This window comes from Drosophila nasuta, chromosome 2R (genome assembly GCF_023558535.2).
Source record: "Drosophila nasuta strain 15112-1781.00 chromosome 2R, ASM2355853v1, whole genome shotgun sequence".
NCBI classification, from domain to species: Eukaryota; Metazoa; Arthropoda; class Insecta; order Diptera; family Drosophilidae; genus Drosophila; species Drosophila nasuta.
In genome coordinates, this window is record NC_083456.1 from 20662778 (window position 1) to 20684066 (window position 21289).

At 40.4% G+C, this 21289-nt stretch overlaps 2 protein-coding genes and 2 non-coding genes across 5 annotated transcripts in view; 2 read left to right on the forward strand and 2 right to left on the reverse strand.

The window, feature by feature from the left end:
- LOC132785697 (nicotinamidase) overlaps window positions 1–12304 on the reverse strand; it is a 32043-nt gene extending 19739 nt beyond the window's left edge. Inside the window, exon 1 of one of the 2 annotated variants that reach the window (XM_060791910.1) lies at window positions 11956–12304. Coding sequence is in view for 1 of the 2 variants with exons in the window: in XM_060791909.1 (XP_060647892.1) it covers window positions 11797–11815 (19 nt within the window). In the remaining variant the exon portion in view is untranslated. Of the gene's footprint in view, window positions 1–11796 lie in introns of both variants that reach the window. The other variant, XM_060791909.1, reaches the window with a different exon arrangement.
- Trnav-cac (transfer RNA valine (anticodon CAC)) lies at window positions 10938–11010 on the forward strand. Its single transcript has one exon. It is a non-coding gene; the product is annotated as a tRNA-Val (tRNA).
- Window positions 11336–11408, forward strand: Trnav-cac (transfer RNA valine (anticodon CAC)). Its single transcript has one exon. It is a non-coding gene; the product is annotated as a tRNA-Val (tRNA).
- Window positions 12305–12405: 101 nt separating the features above from the next.
- Window positions 12406–20086, reverse strand: LOC132785696 (plasminogen). The gene is made up of 6 exons (XM_060791908.1): window positions 19391–20086; window positions 15956–16033; window positions 14396–15893; window positions 13848–13958; window positions 13475–13787; window positions 12406–13414 (listed from the first exon to the last, which is right to left on the reverse strand). Exons 1-6 carry the CDS (start codon window positions 19422–19424, stop codon window positions 13256–13258), a joined length of 2193 nt encoding a protein of 730 aa, XP_060647891.1. The 5' UTR covers window positions 19425–20086; the 3' UTR covers window positions 12406–13255.
- Between the last annotated feature and the right edge of the window lie 1203 nt (window positions 20087–21289).

Here is a 21289-nt window from a genome sequence, read left to right on the forward strand (position 1 = left end):
AGAAGAGCAGCGAGGGGAGAGGGGCAAACGGAGACGGAGGCGGAGACGGGTTTTTGGCTGGTAACGAAGCCAGCCATCAATTGAATTGCCAAAAAATTTAGCAGCTTCTGTTAGGCCAGAGCCTCAACCCTCAACCCGGCGCGTATAAAAGGCTTTCAATTCTTTTTTTTTTTTTTTTTTTTATTTTTTTTTTTTTTGCAGTTGAGTTCTTTCGGGGCCTGCTTAATGCAGGCACGTCAGCAGCAGTAGCAGCAGCTATAGAAGAGGAGCAATAGCAGCAGGACGACATGGGGCAGACATTGATGGATACGCAAAGAGCGAGAGAGAGAAAGATGGGGAATGAAAAGCGAGCGAGCGAGGAATGCCACGTCAGCAGCTGCCTTTTGGCTTCGCTACGTTCACGTTCACGTTCAACTTGTGCCTTGTGGTCTGCCATTAACAGTGCCTGCTTGCAGTAGGTGTCAGCCGGTACCTCAGTTTGTCAGTCATTCAGTCAGTCATGTCAGTGTCTCTCCATGTGCCATGTGTGTGTGTGTGTGCTTTGCCAGCTGCGTGCTGGCCTTTTATCACTTGTTAGTATCTAAAAATACGTGGCGCACATGCCGCCTTTCATTTCATTTCATTTGGTTTCATTTCATTTCATTTCGTTTGGTTTGGTTTGGTTTGGTTTCGCTTCATTTTGTTTACCTGCTGCTGTGCGCTTAAATACAAAATGATAAATTGCCATTTTGACGCAACTGGCAGCAGCAGTTCCTTCTTCATCTCCTCCACTTCCTCCTCCTCCTCCTCCTGCTGCCTCCTTCTAACACCTTTTGCAATTTTTACCTTCGCCTTGTGACCCTGTGTTCAGCGCAGCAGAGAAATTGGAAAAACAACGTTGAAAATGAAAAAAAAAAACGTAAAGTAAACTCTGCGAAATGAACTCGATGCTTCAGAGCTCTGGCCGCTGGCGAGGATTGGACGCGAGTTGCACAAGTTTAGCCCTTGTCCTCGTGCTGTACTCGAATATTGTTGGTTATTGCTGCGTCGCTTTGAAAAATGTTCACGTTCCGCTCCACTGACGCTGATGCAGAGATAACAGCAAAAGTGTTGGGCTATGCAAACACACACACACACATACACACACATGCACAGACTCGTTCGCACTTTAGGCACAACAACAACAACAACAAAAAAAGCCACGCATGCAGCTGGCGAGGAAAGAGGCTTTTGGTTTCCTTCTCGTTGTCGTTGTCATTTTGGGGGCAGATACTCGGTACCGTGGTACATATCCTGAATCCAGATATGGATGACTTTTGGGTCAACGGTCAACTCGCGTTTTGCAGATCAAAATGTGCCCCAAAGAAATGTGTCGCAAGTGCCACAAAGGTAAATTGAATATTGCCCATTTAATGGGTAAACCTTTTTATATACATTTTTTGCATCCCGTTGGGAATTCTTTTCTGTTTTTTTTTTTTGTTTTGGGTCACGTCAACACGACATTAAAATGTTCTCTCTCGCACGAAATGAACAACGGCAACAAAAATTCGAATGAAATGTATAATGGATATAACATAATACATAAACGTACGAGTTTTAGAGCCTCATTAAACGAAACGACGTGTTTCATTTACTCCAAATTACCTGATTAAATAAGCATTTGCTTATAATAAGCAGAAATTAATTAATAAATTACGCCATCAAACGCAGGCTGAGAATATATGATTTTTGTGGTTTCATTTCGAAATGCAACTCTAATTACATTTAACTATAATCGAATATTGCAAAATTAAGTGAAAAGATAAATGCATTCCCAATTGAATATTTCTTATAAATCGATCATTAAAATAAACTCTTTGCAAAGTGATTTCGTTAAGTTGTCCCCAACAGCCACTAAAGGTGCAATTCCCGTTGAAAATCAAAGCAACTCTATTATCTGAACAACTTGCTAATAACATTATTCAAGTCGAAGTCGAGAAAGTCAGTTTACCTCACTCACTCAATCTCTCTCTCTCACTCACTCACTCGTATCTCTTTCAGTGCCCATTTCTATCCATTTCTCTTTTGTTGCTCTTGTCATTGACTTTCGTTTTCTGTGAACTTCGCCTGTGGAATGGAAAGAACAAAATCAGTTGACTATTAAAGACATTTGCTTAACAGTCACACGTCTGGCATTATTCCAGAGACGGGCCAAGATAGCGACTAGATACTAGTAAAAAGGCAGAGAGCGCTCTCGAGTGCCATTCACAGAGAATTACCCATAAAATCCTTTAGCATTACAAGGAGCAAGAGCAAGATGCTTATACTAATCTGCCATTGCAGATTATCCCCCGTCTCTATTTGGCACCTCTTTTAGCCCAAATATAAAGAGAATGAAACCAGTCAATTTCGTTTACTGTGTTTGTGTGTGTGAAAGTGTGTGTTGGCCATCAGTGCAAACGATGCAAACAAACAGTCCAAAAACTTCAAATGGCAAATGGCGCACAACTTCATTTAAAAGGCATTACGACAAGCATTTGCCCCAAATAGCAATAACAACAACAACAGCAACAGACTAACAACAGCAACAACAGTTTGCACCTTTTTTGGCAAAGCGACGCTATAAACGTTGGCCACATTAGCATTTTTTATGCATTAATGACAAGCCACAAAAATGGACACATCGTCATGCATATGAATGAAGCGGACCAGTGTGTGTGTGTGTGGTTCTGTAACAGACGTGTATGTGTTTGTGTGTGAGTGTGTGACAATAGACACTAAGCCTCAACACACTGTGCGAGATCAAAAAAAATGAAGAGAAAAAAGATGGGAGTGAATGGAGTGCGAAACGGAGAAGGCGGACAGCAAAAAAAATGGCAACCAAACTTGAAATGATTTTGACAAACTGCGCATGGTTGTCGCTAGATGGCGCAATTGTTGATAAGCGCTTCAAATTGCGGATGTTTTGAATAATCGATGTTTCCTGCTCTTTCATATTTGATGCGTGTGTGTGTACTAGTGTGTGAGTGTGTGTGCTTGGTTGCTGGCTATTTGCGTTTGCTGTAGCATACTTTTTTGGGGCCGAAGCGTTGATTTTTCACAATAAATTTCAATTTGAAACGCTCTCTCTGTCATTTAGCATTCATATGCATCACTTTCACGTTGACTGCACATTTTTATTTGCCAATTAAAATCATCCCTAGGCATCATTTTACCTATCTGTTGTCTGCCTATACTTTGCTGCAGTCTCTCTTCAAACAGCGGCAAATTGCACTGCATTTAAATACAAATTGTTTGCATTTTTTCTCCTCACTCGCTGCCGCTGCTTCTGCTTGCACCTGCAATGCGAAGGCAAAGTAAGGCAAACGGGCAAAGGTTGCAAGCCAATTGCACAGTGTTGCATTTAAATTGCACATTGAACTTTGACATTTTGATACCGCTGTATTGCGGCATACAGGCGGCACTTCGATTGCAGTTAGGATAAGACTAGCGCACAAAAAAAACGAAAAGAAAAAATTGAAGCAAAACGATAAACGAAAAAAAAACGAACGGAAAACAGGTCGTCAGGCTAGGGCAATTTATTGGCAAAATATGCAGGTGAAACGAATCGTAGCTAAATGTAAACGAAATGCCAGTCAGCAGCATACGGTTAAGAATGGTAACTATCCATCCAACCATCCATCCACACACACACACACACTCATTCTGCTTGCTTCTCACACCTCAGAGGCCGCCTCCCTTGGCTGAAATGTGTTGCTGTTGTTAGGGCACGTGTTGTTAGTTTACGTTATTGATTGCGTCATGAATTATTGAAAGATTGCAGGCAAATGGCAGCAAAACGAGCGACGCTGCATAGATGCAGGTCATGCAAATAGAAGAGGGGTTGTTCTGCGAATCAATTTCATCTATAGTTCAACTATTTGCAATCATGAATCACTGTAGCAGGTCATGCGATTGCCAAGGCAATTCTATGAATTGATTTCACCAGAGAATCGCTTGCCGGCAAACAAACGTAAGTGCAAAGTGTGGTCCTTGAAAGTGCAATCACTAGAGTGTTCTTTGCATCCAATTTTAATCTAGTTTCAATGACTTAAAATTGCAATTTCTACGAAATTTATTAAAGTGAAATTTGTTCCGAGAACTGTGAATAAATCAACAGTAATTTCAAGATGCTTTTGCATTCAAACAGCGGAAACTTCAATACGGGTTCAGGCATTTAAAGAGAGAGAGCCTTAAACACACACAAGTCCCACAAAACACACACACACACACAAACACACACACACACTCGGAGGGAGTAGATAAATGGTCAACAGTAAATGCAGGTCATGTACTATTTCACCTTTTCTCAATGGGCGTATAGGACTTTGTCGGCGTCCAATTTGATTTCAATTCCGATCCGCTTTAAAATTGCTTGCACAGGATACACAGGACACATGAATAGGGTCAAATAAATTAAGTAGCTTAGCTAAAGACAAAAGCCTGACTGCGTAAGCTGCCTAAAATCGAAACCAAAATAAGCACAAGTCTTGCAGTCTGGCTGTCTGGCTGTGATGGGTCAGGGCCGAGCCTAAGGCTCCCAATCAATTCAAACTAAGCCAGGACAAAGCTGAAAGCAGCCAAATAAAAATGAAGGCTACTAGATAAGCGGAACCCAAACCAACCAAAACAAAAAATGCCCACCATAAAAAAAAAGCGAACTAAAATAACAAAAAGTGGGAGTAGGTAAATGGTGGCAGATACTGCTAGATTGATAGATTGATTGACTGATTGATTGATTGATTTAAATTAAAGGCATTAAGCGGCTGGCCATCTAATTGAATCGATCAAGTGCAAGGACACGGCAATTGTAAATTGCTTTATAGCCAAACCAGGAGATGCCTTACGAGTATATATAGCCTGGATGCCTTGCTGACACAGCCGCCTCCTCCTGGCTGCCTCCTACACTTCATCGTAATGTCATTTCGGGCAGGACACTTCATATAACATCCCGTCATCGTCGTATTTTATGACACAAACAGGCGTTGGCTGAATTTACGTCGCCCAGAGAGTGCTCTGGCACACCAAATAAACCAACAAATCAATTTGCCAGGTGCCTAGGCCCAGAGCTCCCCATTGCCCCCCCTCCTGCAATCCTCCGCAATCCCTCAGCCACAACCAGAAGCAGTGCCAAACCCAAACCCAAACCCAAACCTAAAGCCAATGCCTTAGACGGTTGTAGTCGGTAGTCTGGGAGACTCGTTTCTCTATCTGCCCGGTACGTTTAGCTTTATTTCACTCTTGGTTGAGATTTATGAGCCAAGGGCGCGTGAGCTGGAAAAAAAAGTGCCAGAGCAAATTGTTTTTGCTCTGCCGGCGCCAAAAGTTGCGCCTTGGGCCACAGCTACAGCTACAGCTACAGCTTCTGCAGTGCTTGGGATTGGGTTAGAGGTTTAAGGAGTACTAGACTCGAACTGTAGCGAAGGGCAGCCAGGAGAGGGGAAAAGGACTCTGGCTGACCAGTCAGCATTTATTATTTATAATAGTCGCTCGGCTTTGCTTTTTGCCTGCCATTTAGTTTGCTTTGGCAACCTTTTTTAATAGATGACAGAACAGCCGAGTAATGTAACCCACCCACACTCATACTCACACACACTCACACTCACACACAATCTCACACACTTATACACAGATACATTGGTTGCTATCCGGCAAGCAGTTTGTGCCACATTCAATTGCTCGACCGGTTGGTCGCTTGGTTGGCTTGGCTTGGCTTGGCTTGGCTGGGGGCTTGCTTGTTGTTGCTATCAGTAAACATTTTATTGTCACACACTTGGCACAAATGGGTCGCTGGACGGTTGCTCGACTAGTCGACAACAACTACTGCTGGACGGGACTCATAGATCTTGCTGCTATACGGCAATCACAGCACAAAACAGTCAACAACAACACGTGTTGTGTTGTACTTGCATGCTATATTCTGTTGTTGCCGATATCTATACCCTTTCACTGAGTTTTATGGCAATCGAATGAGGTAAGCTAAAGGTGAGCTCTTCTCGACTGTAGACTTTCAAATCAAACACTTAGGAATGGACATCCAAAAGGGATATTATTTATTAAATTATTATAATTGTTCACTATATATTGTATAGTACAAAAAAATATATATTGTCTGCAGACAAAAGCTTTCATTACCTTTTTAATTCAATTCAATTCATTTTAGTTATATCCATTAGAGTTTAACTAAAACTAAAAACTGTATGAAAGCCTTATATAATATAATAGATGTAATAGATGCATCACAAAATAATATTTATGAATTCGTTTTGTAAGTATTTCAAAAACAAATCTATTTTTGTTCAAAAATATGTATTTTATACACCATATAAAGTTAAGTCCTTAATACGATAAAGAAACCCCTATTACAACTTTTTTTTTATATTCAACCTCATATCTCTTAAGGTTTACTCTATTTCAAATAACAATAATTCGATGCATGTTAATGATTATTAGAATAATTGCAAATATTATTTTAAGTAACTGTTAAAACAGTATTTTCAATATGTATATCCTCCAAAGATTATCCAATATATATGCTAATATTAATAAACAAAAGACTATTTCAAATTGCAGTTCAAACATTCAAGTATTTACAGTATGCATTGGCCAATTTATTTGTATGCTAACGAAGTGAACACAAATACTTTTATGCTGCATTCCAAATTGCGTTCATTTCCCAAGAGTTTTTCTAAATTCAACTAACTGATAAAGTAATGGCTCATCATATTCGTTTTGTGTGCACTTCGCCCATCGATTTTCCATTAGTTAAGAGCATTAAAGCTTCGACAACTTGTAAAAAGTTTTTCAATCTGCTTATTTCTTCAACATTTCTCGTTTATTTTTTTTTTTTTACTTTTTTTTTGCAACCGTTGTAATTTTGTGCTGAGTTTCTTCTTGTTGCCTTTTGCTTTTTATAGTCCGTTAAGCCTTTTTGGTCTTTTGACTTATTGGTTTTGTGCTGCTGCTGCTGCTGCTGCCATAGTCATGGGAAAGGGTTGCCGAGTGGCAAAGGGAGGAGAGATAGAGAGAGAGGGACAGAGAGAGAGAGGGAGAGCCCACACAACCCTTCGGCTGGCTCTTTGGCTTCGTTGGCCATAACGCAACAACGGATGGCATGCGTTTAAACGAGCTCAGTTGCAATTGCCGCTGGTCGTCCTGTTTGTCCAGTTCAAACCGCCCACAAGGCTCACACGGCTGCCTCATGGATTCGGAATGGATCCGGTGTGGCGGAGGCAGTGGCAGAGGCGGAGGCGGTGACTGGAGGGAGGAGTGGCAACAGCAAGCGGCGTCTGTTTGTCATGTCCACTGGCCTGGCCTTGTGTATCCTTGTACACTGTTTGTTTACAAACGGGCTATACACACACATACATGCATATAAAGAGATATACACATATACATATATGGCCAAAGATAACACAGTCTGTGCAACACAAGAAACGAGCGGGGAGCACAATGGGAAAGGTCGCTGTGTAGGCGACGGCTGTTGCACAAAGAAATGGCGCCACCGATTGTAGCAAGCGAAAATATCGCGTTACACATCACACCATCAACAGCAGCAGCAGCAGCAGCAGCAAAAGCAACAGCAAAAGCAACTCTAAGTAGTCTCAGTCGCACTTGTATCACATTTAAATTGATATAAATAACGAAACATTTTAGCCAAAGAACCTTTTGATAGCTGAGCAAACTGATCTATTGATTTAGCTTGAGGATGTTATTTCAAATTGAGTTGAATAATTTCACTGGAAGGGCGTATTAAGCAATTTCCATTTGCTGGCTAAATAAATAAACTATTTGAAACTCTTTTTCTTGCAAATTCGAGCACATTTATTCCTTATCAATTATTTCTTTAAACTGTTAAATAAATAAACTGTTGAAATTATTTTCAAAGCAAATGTTAAAACATTTTGTTTAGTTCAATTATTTATTTGAAACTCTGTTTACCTTCAAGTTCGAGCTTATATAATTATTTCCTTAAAATATAAAATAAACTCTTGGGCATCTTCATTTGTATGTGTTAAACATAGAAAAGTCTTTTTTTAATAAAATTTAATTGAATTCTCTGTGCTAAAATGGTAAATGCATTGGAATATTTACCACATTTATGAGCTGTTTTTCCAAGACCCAACACTTTGGCTCAACGTGTTGGCTGTTTTAAGTGTTCGTGTTAATTAAGAAAATAGCTCGATAAGTTAATATTTAACTCAATAAAGAATTCATTAGCTGCACACTTGTGTATCCTGGAGGAACTTTATCTGCTGATTACGAGCATTGCCCCGTTGAACTCAAAGCTCTCTCTCTCACTCACTCACTCACTCTCAAGTCGAAGCAATTATTGTAAGTTTTTCGTTTCCATCTGTTTTCGGTTTCACTTTAAGTGCTGCCGCCTTGTTTTCAATTAAATGAACACCATGGCCGAGAGAGAGTTGGCCCTACATAACACACACACACACACATACACATACACATAGCAAAACCCGTTGTATTACCCGTGACCCGCAATCTGCAATCCACAACCCGCAATTCCGCCGTTTTTCGCAACCCGAAACCCGTACAAAGCTTTAGTCAAAGAGTGCGACAAGCTTGGAGGAGTACCAAAGGGGGGCATTGGGGAGTTTTTGTTGGGGTTGAAAGGAGAATGAGAACACGCCCCAATCGTTGCTTTCATTATTACAACGCTGGCAAATACAAACAACGATGAAAATTGTTGCCGCAATATTGAAAATGCGGCGTATTTGGTTTGGATTGGCGTTGGTCGCGCGTCGTTCACTCCAGCATGTTGTCCCTTGTCCCTCTGTTCTCTGCCTCTGACTCTGCCTCTGCCTCTGCCCCGGCAAAGTAGCTTCCATATGCGAGTACAAATTGAGCAACAAACCTCCGCTTCGCTCTCTGCCCCCGCCACCACAAAAACCCTTGGCAACAAAAACAATCGGCAGCAGATTAAGTTCATGCCATGTTGCAGTTACAGTTACAGATTTTTGCCATTTGCCTTCTTTTCTCTTTTTTTTGTGCTGTTTCAGTTTCGTTTTGTTTTAGTTTATTCTTTTCTTTTCGTTTTTGGCATATTCATTTCTGCACATTTTCTGTGCTGTAGCCCAAAACAAATGTTGCCCGAAACCGATTTTCACTATACTCATATATGCCACACACTCATCCAACCCGCAGCCTCCAGTCGAAGGAACGTTCCACCCACCCCCCTCCTCCTCCATAACCAAGACCAACAACAATCCCAACCCCAACTACAAAGTGAACCCATTTGAAACACCCTTTGCGACTCTTTTTCGCTTGTTCTTTTCAGGATCATTGGCAGCGGGTATCGAAACGGGGTATTAGGGCGTCGATGGGGACAGGAAGGGAAACTAAAGGATGGGGAGAGGGGGTACGATGAACTGGGGGTAACGTTGCGAAAATATGTCACAGCATTTGTTACACATTTTCGGGTCAATTTTTTATTGCATCCTACATAAGCCACCCACATGATTCTTGTCGCAGCTGTTGGCAACGGCCCTCCTTCCTCGCTCCTCCTTCCTTCAACACTGACTCCGACTCCAACTCCAACTCCCCGATCCCGGTCCTGGTCTTGCCCCCTTTGGCTCCTTCGCATGTGTCGTTGACACTGGCTTGTCTTTTAGTTTTTTTTCAATTAAAATTCGTTCAACTGTAAAATCGTAAACAGTTTTTGTCCGACCTCCGCGCCAAACCTAATGCTCCCCCGTTGCGGTGTGGGGTTAAAGCGGAACGGAAAAAAACACGCGAACGTGCAAAATAACTGCAAATTAATTATGCACAACAAACGACGACCCGCAGCCCCTCAGCCACCTTCCTGTTCCCCACACCTACACAAATCCAATGAACGCCCAGCTGCCCCTTAATTGTTGCTATAATTGTTGTGCAGCGCCCCTCCCCCCAAATCCACTAGAAAGTCAGGCCAAGCCAAGCCAAGTGGCACACCCAGTCACGATTGTGTTCTCTGTGCCGCTTCATCAGCATAGGCGGCAAATTGTGTGTTGTGTGGATTGAGGGGAAGAAAGGTTGGGGGGGAAGTGGAGGTGGAGGGACGACGGCAGGCCGAGCACAATGCGCGGCCAGTTTGGCAAATGTCGACCGCAAATTAATTTACAACGTAAACTGCAAAATTGAAAATTATGTTGTAATTACTCAATTCTGACGTTTTTCCCATTGACCCAAATTTATGGGGCCAGCCCACAGCAGTCGAGCAAGAGCAAGAGCAAGAGAGAAAGAGATGGCTGGTTAGCTAACTCAATGTCCAGCACAGCACAGAGCAGCTTAGCTCGGTTCAGTTCAGTTCAAGTCAGCTCAACTCAGCTCAGGCCTGCCCAGCTAGCCATATCTCCCCATTCAGCTCGGACTCTTCTACTCGGGCTATGGCTCAACCTTTTGTGCCAATTTAAATGCGTAATTATAACGAGTGCGAGCAGTTACTCTGAATCGTTCTGGTGCTGCATATTAATTGTGTGCCAGCAGCAGCAACAGCAGCAGCAGCAGGAGAACTGAACCAGGAGGATAAAACGAAATCTATGCAGGCCATAGAACAGACAATAGGAATTTTAATTAAGGATCAGCGTGGGCAAATTTATTTAAAGGTGGCCACCTCCTCGTCAACCTTCTGCTGCTCTGGCTCCGCATGGTAATCTGTGTGCATGTTTCCAGCCAGTCAGGCATTTCTCAGTCTCCACACAGCTTTCTCAGCTGAATGCCTCGAATGCTTTGTGACCACCCGCCTCGCCCCACACCCAACGTACCGACAATTGTGAACCAATTGAAAGTGGGCGGTCAGACCAGACGCCAATTAACAGTCAACGAAGCAACGTGTCGGGGAGAAACTTGACAAACTGAACCAATTTATAGGTTACGCTCAGAAGATTGCCCACTATCAACCTACTGGGGCCTATATTCGGTATTAGCGCGACCACCTTCAAGTTGTTTCCGTAGTGTAGCGGTTATCACGTGTGCTTCACACGCACAAGGTCCCCGGTTCGAACCCGGGCGGGAACAATTCAAGACTTTTTTGTTTCATGTTATTTTAATTGAAAAAACAATTATTTCTAATAGAAACCTAAGAAAGATTTTAAAAATGTTGTGCTGCAACAAATTTACTACAAAAAATTTATTTTTGTGAATCGTTTGTATCTTCAAAGACTCTAGACCGATCGCACGATTTTTTTGTTTCATATTATTTTAATTGAAAAAAACAATAATTACTAACAGTAGCCCAAAAAAGATTTTAGAAATGTTTAACTACAACAAATTTCCTACAAATAAAGTTGATTTTGTGAATGGTTGGTATCTTCAAAGACTCTTGACCGATCGCACCTCAACAGTTTCCGTAGTGTAGCGGTTATCACGTGTGCTTCACACGCACAAGGTCCCCGGTTCGAACCCGGGCGGGAACAGTTAGTAACTTTTTGCATTTTATTTTTCCTTGTAAATTAGAAGAATAATCGATGTACAAAATAGCCAAGGTAATTGTCATAACAAATTAGTCATTAGTTTTTCTATTGCAATTTTCAAATGGTTTGTTCACATCATGCGGTTATGAGATTGTGAAATTTGACTTTAACATAAAGCACAACGTAAGCATAAAGTTTAGTTAAGTTTAACAGAAAAATGTTAACCAAAAGCTTTAAAAGCTTTTGCAAGACGCGTTTACACCGCATGTATTCCAACTGTTGATATAATATTATTCATATTTATAAATTATATACCAAAAAAAGTATAATATTTGTTAATTAAAACCACGCTTTAAAAAAATGTAGATTGAATTTGATCAATTATACTGACTTTCTTCAATAGTTTCCATTATATATCCAGAAAATTCTAACGCTCTTTTGCCCTTCTGACCTCTGGCACACCACCAATGAGTAAGCGTATTTTTTTCTCGAGCGCTCTCTTCGCTTAACAGAGAGAGCTGCCACCAAATGTCTCTCTTGACGCACTTACCACGCGTTCTATGTACACGAAAAAAGCTTTTGGCTTCCAAACAAAACACACTGCTCTCGTCTTATGCACGGCGGCATTAACGAAATGAAAATATTATCACACGTAATACAAATTCCGGCAAATTGCTACTGTAAATCTTCTCTTCGTTCTAGTACTCCATATAACAATATTTATAAACTCGTTTCTCCCCGTTTATTATCAGAGGTAATTGTGCACTTCACTGAGCTGGGCAGAAGAAAAAAAAAACGCGCGTTACCGGCAAAGCTAAGCAACACCGCGTCCGTCAGCTGTGAGAACGCTTCGAAAACTAAAAGGGAAACCAATAAAGCCAATGCAATGCGAACAATATCTCGCGTGGTGATTCCCTTTTAGACGATTCTCCGCGGTTGGTTGGCAATGTTTATTTACATTTTTGAATAGCTGCTGTGTCAGGTATTTCCGCTGATATGATTGAAGGGTATGTTGATTTAATGGTCATAGTGATTATTGATTATAGCCTTATCTTAATACACAAGTAGTTTCCGCATACTAATTGGAAGTTGAAGATAAGCAGAAAAACATAGATGCCCGCAGCATACACTGCTTGCACACATGCATACAAACTGCAAGCAGTGCATTTTGCTAGCCTGCAACTGCATACAAGTTATCTCTAGGAATTACTCATTTCCATTACATTACATATTATTGCGAAATTATCCAACTACTATATGAGTTACATTAACATTTGCTAGTTCAGTTGAAATGATTTATTTCATTTTATTATATTCGGACCATCCCATGGAGGTCCAAAAATATGATCCCATTCCATAGTGCCGTGCAGATGCGAAGAGAACTCACGGATACTGCAAAAATGTTTCATTAAATTAAGTTGAATTGCAAACGTTTCTATTACATACTATAGTTTATAGAGAATATTAAAAACAGCACGAAATCGAAATAGAATTCTTGCTTCTAATCCATTCTCAACGACTGACAAAGTACAACTAACGTTGTTTGACTTACGAAATTGCCAATTTGTAATGTATTTTTGTGCATTACTTACAGATTTTACGGACTTTTGAAATTGAATTTTACACAGGTGTTTTTTTGTTTTAATTTACGATTAAATAATTTACACAAAAATGCTATACACAACTAATATGGTAAACAATTGGTTTTACAATTTGTTGGAGGATTAATAAATATAAACAGCGACAGCGAGTTAAATAGAAAGATCAAGCGAGAGTAAGATAGAGAGATAAAGATCATTAAACGTATATAGACTAGCGCGTAAATAAACCTAGCTACAGTTAGTAAAAACTTAATCTCGCGTATGATCACGTATCCAATCCAGATACTCGGTGACGCGAGTGTAGACACCAGGATAGCCAGGCTCGCCGCACTTGTTGCCAAAGGACACCACGCCCAGTTGCACCCAGTGCGAATCGTAGCGCATCATCAGGGGGCCACCAGAATCGCCCTGCAAGTGAAGAATAGCTTTAAAAATGATCCAAGATATAAATATATGTTGTGTGCTTACCTGACAAGCATCGACACCGCCATCCGAGTAGCCGGCACAGATAAAGTTCTCATTGATCGGCTGGAAGTAGCTGCGATCGCAGTCCTCGTTGCGCCAGATGGGCAGCTCAGCCTGTCGCTGACTGGTTGACTCCTTGCCACCGTAGTAGGTGGTGCCCCAGCCAACGACTGTGGCACGACGTCCAGGCAGTCGATCCTTTGGTGGCATGCGTCCAGCTCGCGGCAAACAAACTGGTATCACATACTTCGACTTGCGCACAGGTTTGTCGAGCACAAGTATTGCAATATCATTATAGAAGCCAATGCGCGAAAATCTGTAAAGCATCAAGATGTTGACTAACTGCACAACAAATATTTGAGCTGCATTCCTTTACCTTTCATGTGTGCGCACTTCTTTGACAGCGAAAGTGACGGGATCGGAGGGTTCGGCATCCGTCGAAAGATCAATGTCGCCCAGGCGCACAGTAAACTGACGTGCCGCAAATCTGTAAGTAAGAAAATGTTGCAGGATTTAAAAATTGTGAACGAGTATTTCTATTTGTCAATTAAATAAATATTTGCAAAAGTAGAATCATTTTGTTGTACTTAATTATACACTCTAGAAGCAATCGTATCTATTTAAAATCAGTACAAAAGACACTTGTCATTCTCAAAAGTCTAAAGAGGAATATGCAAGAAATGTAGTTTTGTTTTATAGCACTGCTATTTCATAGTTCACAACTGTATTTAAAATTTAAATTTCATGTACTTTAATCTTTTCTTTTATATTGATAATATTTCAAATCTTGATAAAGTCAATTTTGATAATTTACTTTAATCAATTTGTTTTTAATCAAATTATTATTGATAATGTTTTGAACATTAGCAAATCTATCAAAATTTATAATCACTATATATTCCCAATCAAGTACTTAATACTTACGGCTTTTGTCTGGAGTCTCGCGTGCAATGCGCCGCTGTCAGAATGTATTTGGTGCCAATCAAGGAGCCGCCACACCAGAATTCCGTACGCTTCGGACCGTGCAAAAAGATGGCTGCCATCCAGGGCCACTGGCCATTGGGCGCCTCGACGCCGCCAACAATGCGACCCGTTGAATACTCTTGCTGTCCGCACTCATCCGGATCGACAATATTGTTGGCAATCTCATCCAGATCCTCGGGCTCCAGTGGCACCTCCGTTGTTGTGGTTGTCGTAGTTGTGGGCGGCTTCTTTTGAGGTATGAGCACTAGACCAGCTGTGGGTCTTGTAGTGGGACGCGCTGTGGCACGCGTTGTGGTGCGTCTGGTGGTGGTAGCCACTGTAGTGGTGCTCACGGGTGGCTTGGTGGTCAGCCTCAGAGGTCGCTGTGTAGTTAGCACTGTGGAGCTTTCGGAGGTGGCCGAAGACGAAAGCGGACAACAGACGCCGGGCACAAAGAGACTCTTGAAGCAGAGCGATTCACGCAAGCTGCTTAGATTAAGGAGTAATGCTGGACAGCTGCTGAGATCCTCACAGCGACCTGGACGACCGCTGGGTGTCTTGCAGTAGTTCTCCACATCCTTCGCAGTGCCCTGGTCATCGCTGGCCAACGCCAGTTGATCCAGTGGACGTAAAGTGGTTGAACTGAGGATGCTGTTTGTGCTGCTGATGGCGGAGATTGTGGTTGAGGTTGTGGTGCGTGGTGTGGTTGGTATTTTGATCTTTTGCAGTGATTGAATTTGGGTTTGCGATTGTGCTGTTGTCAACTCTTCGCTGGGCTTCTTCACCTTCTGCTTGTTCTTGTTCTTCTTGCGCTTCTTCTTCTGCTTGGTGTCCTTGTTCTCTACAAACATTGGCTTGGCCGGTGTCTCCTGTTGTCCAATGCGCTTCGTGGCCACCTGAATAGCACTCAGATTTGCTGGCTTGCCAGCAGGCAGCAAACTGTTGGCAGACAGTGTTGTTGTCGTATCCAAAATCTTGCCAGAAATGCCAGGCAATGGCTCCGACTTGCCCAAAGGCAACGAAGTTGTTGTTGTGCTCAACTCAGCGATTGAACTAGAAGTCGAGCTGCCTTCAGCGCTGCTGCTGCTGCTACTGTTATTGCCAGTGGAGTTATCTGTCTTAGACTCTTGTCCGCCACGCGTCATGTCCACCAGCATGTGTCCCACAGTGTTGAGTGCACCCAGTGTCTCTGAGATGCGATGGAAGGTCGATGGCGAGAGCAGGCGAGGCAACGATTCATTGCTGCTTGCATCGCTGTTGCCCTCACTTTGCTCCTCATCACTGTCATAGTACTCGCTTGAGCCCTCGACATCATCATCATCCTCATCGTCATCATCGTCGCTGGCATTGCTGTTGCTGTTGCTGGCCGAGTTGCTCGCCGAGAAGCCGACGTACTCGGAGTCATCCATCAGCTGTCGCCCCAGGCGAGCGTCGTGCAAATGTGGCTGAAAGAAAGACGCTGCCTTAATAGTTAAAGTTATGAATGCCCGTGTAAACGAAATTGCATCTTAATTCACTTACCATCATTTGTCAAATGCTGCGGCTGCTCATCGTCCTCTTGGTTCACTTGACCCTGCACTCGAATGCCAGCTCCCAGTGCTGCAATGAAATCGAAAAGTGGCATTAGCTAAAGTGCAGCTATGAATCACTAAGCGAATCCTTATACTGACAGTTTGAAAGATGAACAGTGAATGTTCGAAGACATAGAGCTTAGGAAACAAGTATAGTAAGCTAGCAAATTCGAATTAAATTTATATTATTTGATCAAGAATGCTATTTTTTATCTTCAGCTGAGAAATTGTCAAATATGAAAGCTATAATGGAGTATGCTTGACTATGAGATACCCGCTATTCGGTATTATTTCTACAATATATCAAATAAATATACAGAAAAATACTGAAAATATACCGAAGATTATATTTGGTATATCGATATGGTATTCAAATATACCAAAGAGTACATAACATAAATATTATATTTGGTATATCAATATACTACTTCATACCCAATATACCATAGAGTACACAAAAGATATATAATATTTATTAATGTCAAGAACCATCAGGTAAAAATACAAATTGCTATTTTAAATTCTTCAGCTGTACTTCAATTTATATTTTTTAATTAACTTGCCTTATGTACACGTTAGTTTTCGAGAAACTTTTCAATAATTTTGTTCATTGATGACTGCACTTAATTGAATAGAAAATACCAAGAAATCTGACCTAAGCCAAGTGAATGAAAAAGCAGTGCTTGACTTATGCAAAAAGCTCTTTCAAGTTGAGTAATGTCACAAATTGGCATTACACGCATCTGTGGGCAAAATGGTTTTACAACAATATACCATATAAATGAGAAAGTATGTCGGTTGTGTGCGTCTCTCTATCTCTGCTCACTGTTTAACTCCGCCCTCACCCTCGCCCTCGCTCTTCCTTGCTCACTGTCCATGCATATCCGCAACTGAAGCGTTTAATGTTTATTTAGTTTTTGCCGTGACATAATCGGAGCTCGTAACCAATGCGAATGACTTGCAATTATTCGCTTTGGTTCCCCCGTCGTAACACTCTTCAAGTTACAGAGGAATCTTTCAACTTATTCTGTATGCACAGAGTGAAGCTCAAGGTCGATTGAAGATTTCTCCTCGCACAAAAACAACAACAACAGCAACAACAACAAATTGATTATCTCGCACGTCGATTTGGGTTAAGCTGTTACAGTTGGACTCGTATTTTGCTTTTTGTGTTTTTGGCCTTTTTTTTGTTGTTTGTTGTTTTTATTTTCTTATGCGCCGCCCGGTGGCTCATTAACATTTTTCGAGGTGTGCACTGCAACTTTGTCACTTTCACTTGGGAATAAAATTGCCCATACCAATGGCAATGCTTTTTGAAGTTGTTTTTGTATCTCAGTTTGAGTTTATTTTTTTCGTATTTTTCTCTACACAATGAAATATTGGCCAATTATACAAAAAAGCCTTTTGCCTCGCATAAGTATATAGAAATGATTTCTTATGAAAAGTGAATGCCCCGCATTGGCAACAGCACTCAGCACCCTTCGCATAGGCGCACAATTGGCCGATTGTTCATGCCAGACTCTGTGTCACTTTCAAAATGAATAAGCAAACAATAAAAACAAATATTTTATAGTAAATTTGGGTTACTTTTATGAGAATGAAAATAAAAGCATTTTGTATTGTAGGTTAGTTCTGGTCTGGACCGGCAATAAACAGTATTGGTCAATATAAACAAGTAAGAAAGCTACAGTTGAGTGTGCTCGACTGTAAGATACCCGCTACCAAAAGCAAGAATATACCAAAATATTATACCACAAAATACTAAAAATATACCATTTGGTATATTGATATAGTACTACATTAAAAATGTAGTGCAAATAGTGCAAAAAATACCGGATTGTTAGCCAAAGCAACTAAGACCCGTTTTTGTCCATACAAAAGTATTTCTTAAATGACTTTATCGTTAAATTGAATAAAGTTTCTCATTCTGAAGTTTAAAATTACTTTTTAAGAAACATTTAATGAGTTGCTGTTAAACATGTTTAAAATTAAATAAAAATTTGTCTATTGCATGCCATTCTACTAAACGACACTTTTATTTAGCGTATTATCTTATAATTATCTAAATCTGGAATGCACAATCATTTTTTTTTTAGATCCAATTCGCCAAAAATGCTTTCTTTTATTGTTCAACCAAATATTGACAATAAAAATGAGCTTAAATTCAATTTACTATTCTTTTGTGACGCTTTTTATTTTTCAAACACAAAAACTCGAATACTAAAATAAACCGCAAACAAACGTTTGGAATTAATCAGGCACTCAGCCAGCTGTTTCTTGTCGTAGTATTATATTTGACTTGGGCAAACGAAAGTGAAAATCCCGGCTAACCGGCTGGGGAAACCGAATTGTCAGAGCTGCAGGAAAAATTGCAATTGAGCAACGGTCGCTTGCTGCGACAATAAAAATAGATAAAACAAAAAAGCCAACAAAAAAAAAGGCGGCAATAACTTCCGAGGCAACGAATAAATGTATTATTAAATTGTAGACATCGTGAGCAAGAGCCAAAAGCAATTTGCTGGAGTTTGAGTTTGTGCAGCGAACGATGACAGCGACAACATATTTGTTTTTTCATTTATTTATTTATTTTTTTTTTTTGTTTTAAGCCAGTTGCATAATATGTATGGATAGGCTGACGTTGCGGTAATACCAAAAAGACACTTACAAAAACCAAAACACGTATGCTTAGAGTAAGAGTAAGAGTAAGTGTTCGTAAGTGCGAGTTGAACACAGTAGCTGGACAGCTGCTCGGCGAGCTACAATTTGATTGGCCTTGGACATGTGGGCAATTTGCATTTTGTTCAACTGGTTTCGGGAATTGTGACGTCACGTGGCGGAAGATTTTTGCAGCAGTTGCTGCTGCGCTCTTTGCTGGCTGTTGTCCAAAGAAAGTTGCAGACTTAGTCACGTTTTGCTGTTGGATGCGCATTTTATTTGGCTCATTAAATTTTTGGTGAGAAACACCGACGACAGCTTGAACTTGAGCTTAGGGTTTTCACTTTTACAAAAACAAAAACAAAAGTCGCTCAACTATGTAACTATATACAAATATGTCTGTCATTAACTTAATGATAAATGATAAGAGATCAAAGTGTATCGGGTAAGTGTTGAAATAAGTTTAATCATCACTTGGTTTATTTTATGGTATTTCGTCTTAAATCTGTGATCATTTAACATTTAACACATGCAATAAATTCAAGTTCGTTGCCTAAGTCTTTTGTTTTGAGTGTGAGACCACAATCCGTAAATTGGGAACATCCGTACATTAGCACAAATTAACAATAATAATCACACCGACACACGCACACTCAGATGACAAATATTACAAAATGCTTTCAAAATATTTAATCATAGATTTGTGAATTTTTATTGTTGGTATACGAACCTAGGCACAACAAGAAATATGCACTTAAATGCATTTCTTTTAATCCGATTGACAACAAATTTTATGCAATGCACAAATCACAAAACATTTGCAATAGAAATTTGGATTTGTTTTTTAGAGTTGGTCTCGTTTCTGTTTATTGTTATTTAACACAACTCAACGAAGCGGCGACAACAACGAAGACGTCGACGGCGACGACGACGACGACGACGACGAACTTAACGAAAAGTCACGATACGATGCCGAGCAAAGACCAATGAAAATGAAAGTGTTAAGCGCCGCGTTATAAAAAAATGTTAAATAAAAAAAACTCGTACGTTTATTTTTTATGATTTCGTATATATATATTTTCTGATTGTGATAATGTTTATGAGCTGTTAATTGTCGCGCAGCTCGTTGATTAAATGTAGTAATATTTATTTACAAATTTATCTGTTTATTTATGTTCGCTTCGGCACGGTTGCGAAATCAGCACAAATTACGAATTACGTATACGCAAAAAATTCAATAAACACTTTGAGATTTCACTGGAAGTTGGCAACAACACAGAGATCTTGGGCTTGGTAATTGTTGTTGATTTCACACTCAAACTCAGTTGCATTCGGTAACTTCGAAAACTTTAAATGGATTTATATATATTTTTTGTTGCTGGTTGGTTTTTGCGCCTGCGCCGCAGCTGCTTCCGTATGCCGTTGCTGCCCGAGTTCGACTGAAATTGAAACTGAAACTGCAAAAGACAAAACGACACAACAACGACAGCAACAGCAACAGCAATAGCAGCAGCAGCAGCTACAAAAACTACAAGAGACAGACACAACAGACAATTTACGTCTTGGCGTCGCGGTCGCAGTCGGAGACGAAGGCAGAGACAGAGACAGAGACAGAGTCGGAGGCGTCAGGCAGCTTTGACTTTGAGTTTGGGGTGCTTTCGTTTTGCTTTGTGTAAAAGAGTGGGGACTTAAGACCGCGAAGGTAGCGAGCACACAAAAAAAAAAAAAAACACACAGAAAGAAAAAAAAATACACAACAACCAAGCGAAGAGACTTACTGGGTCTTTACTTTCTTCAACAGTTGCGCTTTTTTTCGTCTTAATGGATCGCTTCGACAAGCATGCTGAGCTTTAAATGTTCAAGTTCTGTAATTAACCGAAATTGTTTTCAGCTAATGTTACCATTTTCATTTAATTTTATCTTTATGGCCGCTAGTTGTTTGTAAGATTACTGTTACAATTACTGCCTTAAACAATACTTTATGTTTACAATGTAGTAAGCTATTTCCTACTTCTAACATGAATACTAATATATCTATTAATACATACATTGCTTTTTCTACACTTTTCTGTGCACCTTCGAGACAAACCTTATTGAACCCGTATGTAAATGTACGTCAACCACACCCACATAACATATTAGCGCACTCTAACCCAACGCTCAGGTAATCCCCAGTCAAAATTTGCGCAACCTTCGCTGCTTTATTTGTACACTCGTACGTTGTTGGGTTGCAATACACTATCGAGCAGCAGTCAATGCTGTGTTTTTTTTGTGGATGATTCATGCACTTGACGTGGTTTCCCCACAACACACTTTTTGGCCCACTTAAAATGCAAAACTTATTATTAACACAATGTTTTTGAAGAAAACAAAACAAAGGTCTCAACACTAAAGTCATTATCGATAATGGTTCAATAGAGTTTCGACTGAAGATGTGGAAATACCAACTATAATATTTAAAGTTTTCTGCAGAAATCCTTGAGGCGATTTTTGGCTAAAAGACATTAAAATGAAGCGACTTCAGATATTATCAATCACTTCTATATCCGAAATCTAGATCATGTCAAACAAAAGACTGAAGACACAAACTGAAAGCTTGATGCTTTAATTCACCTTTCTTTTTCAGCGC

What these genes read in the sequence shown, in the direction of transcription:
- LOC132785696 (XM_060791908.1), bottom strand. Translation starts at nt 19,424, where the DNA reads ATGCATTTAAGTGCATATTTCTTGTTGTGCCTAG. An exon ending in GCAGCATTTGACAAATGATG is followed by an intron (nt 15,894 to 15,955) that starts GTAAGTGAATTA and finishes CTATTAAGGCAG; the next exon opens with CGTCTTTCTTTCAGCCACAT. An exon ending in CGAGACTCCAGACAAAAGCC is followed by an intron (nt 13,959 to 14,395) that starts GTAAGTATTAAG and finishes TCTTACTTACAG; the next exon opens with ATTTGCGGCACGTCAGTTTA.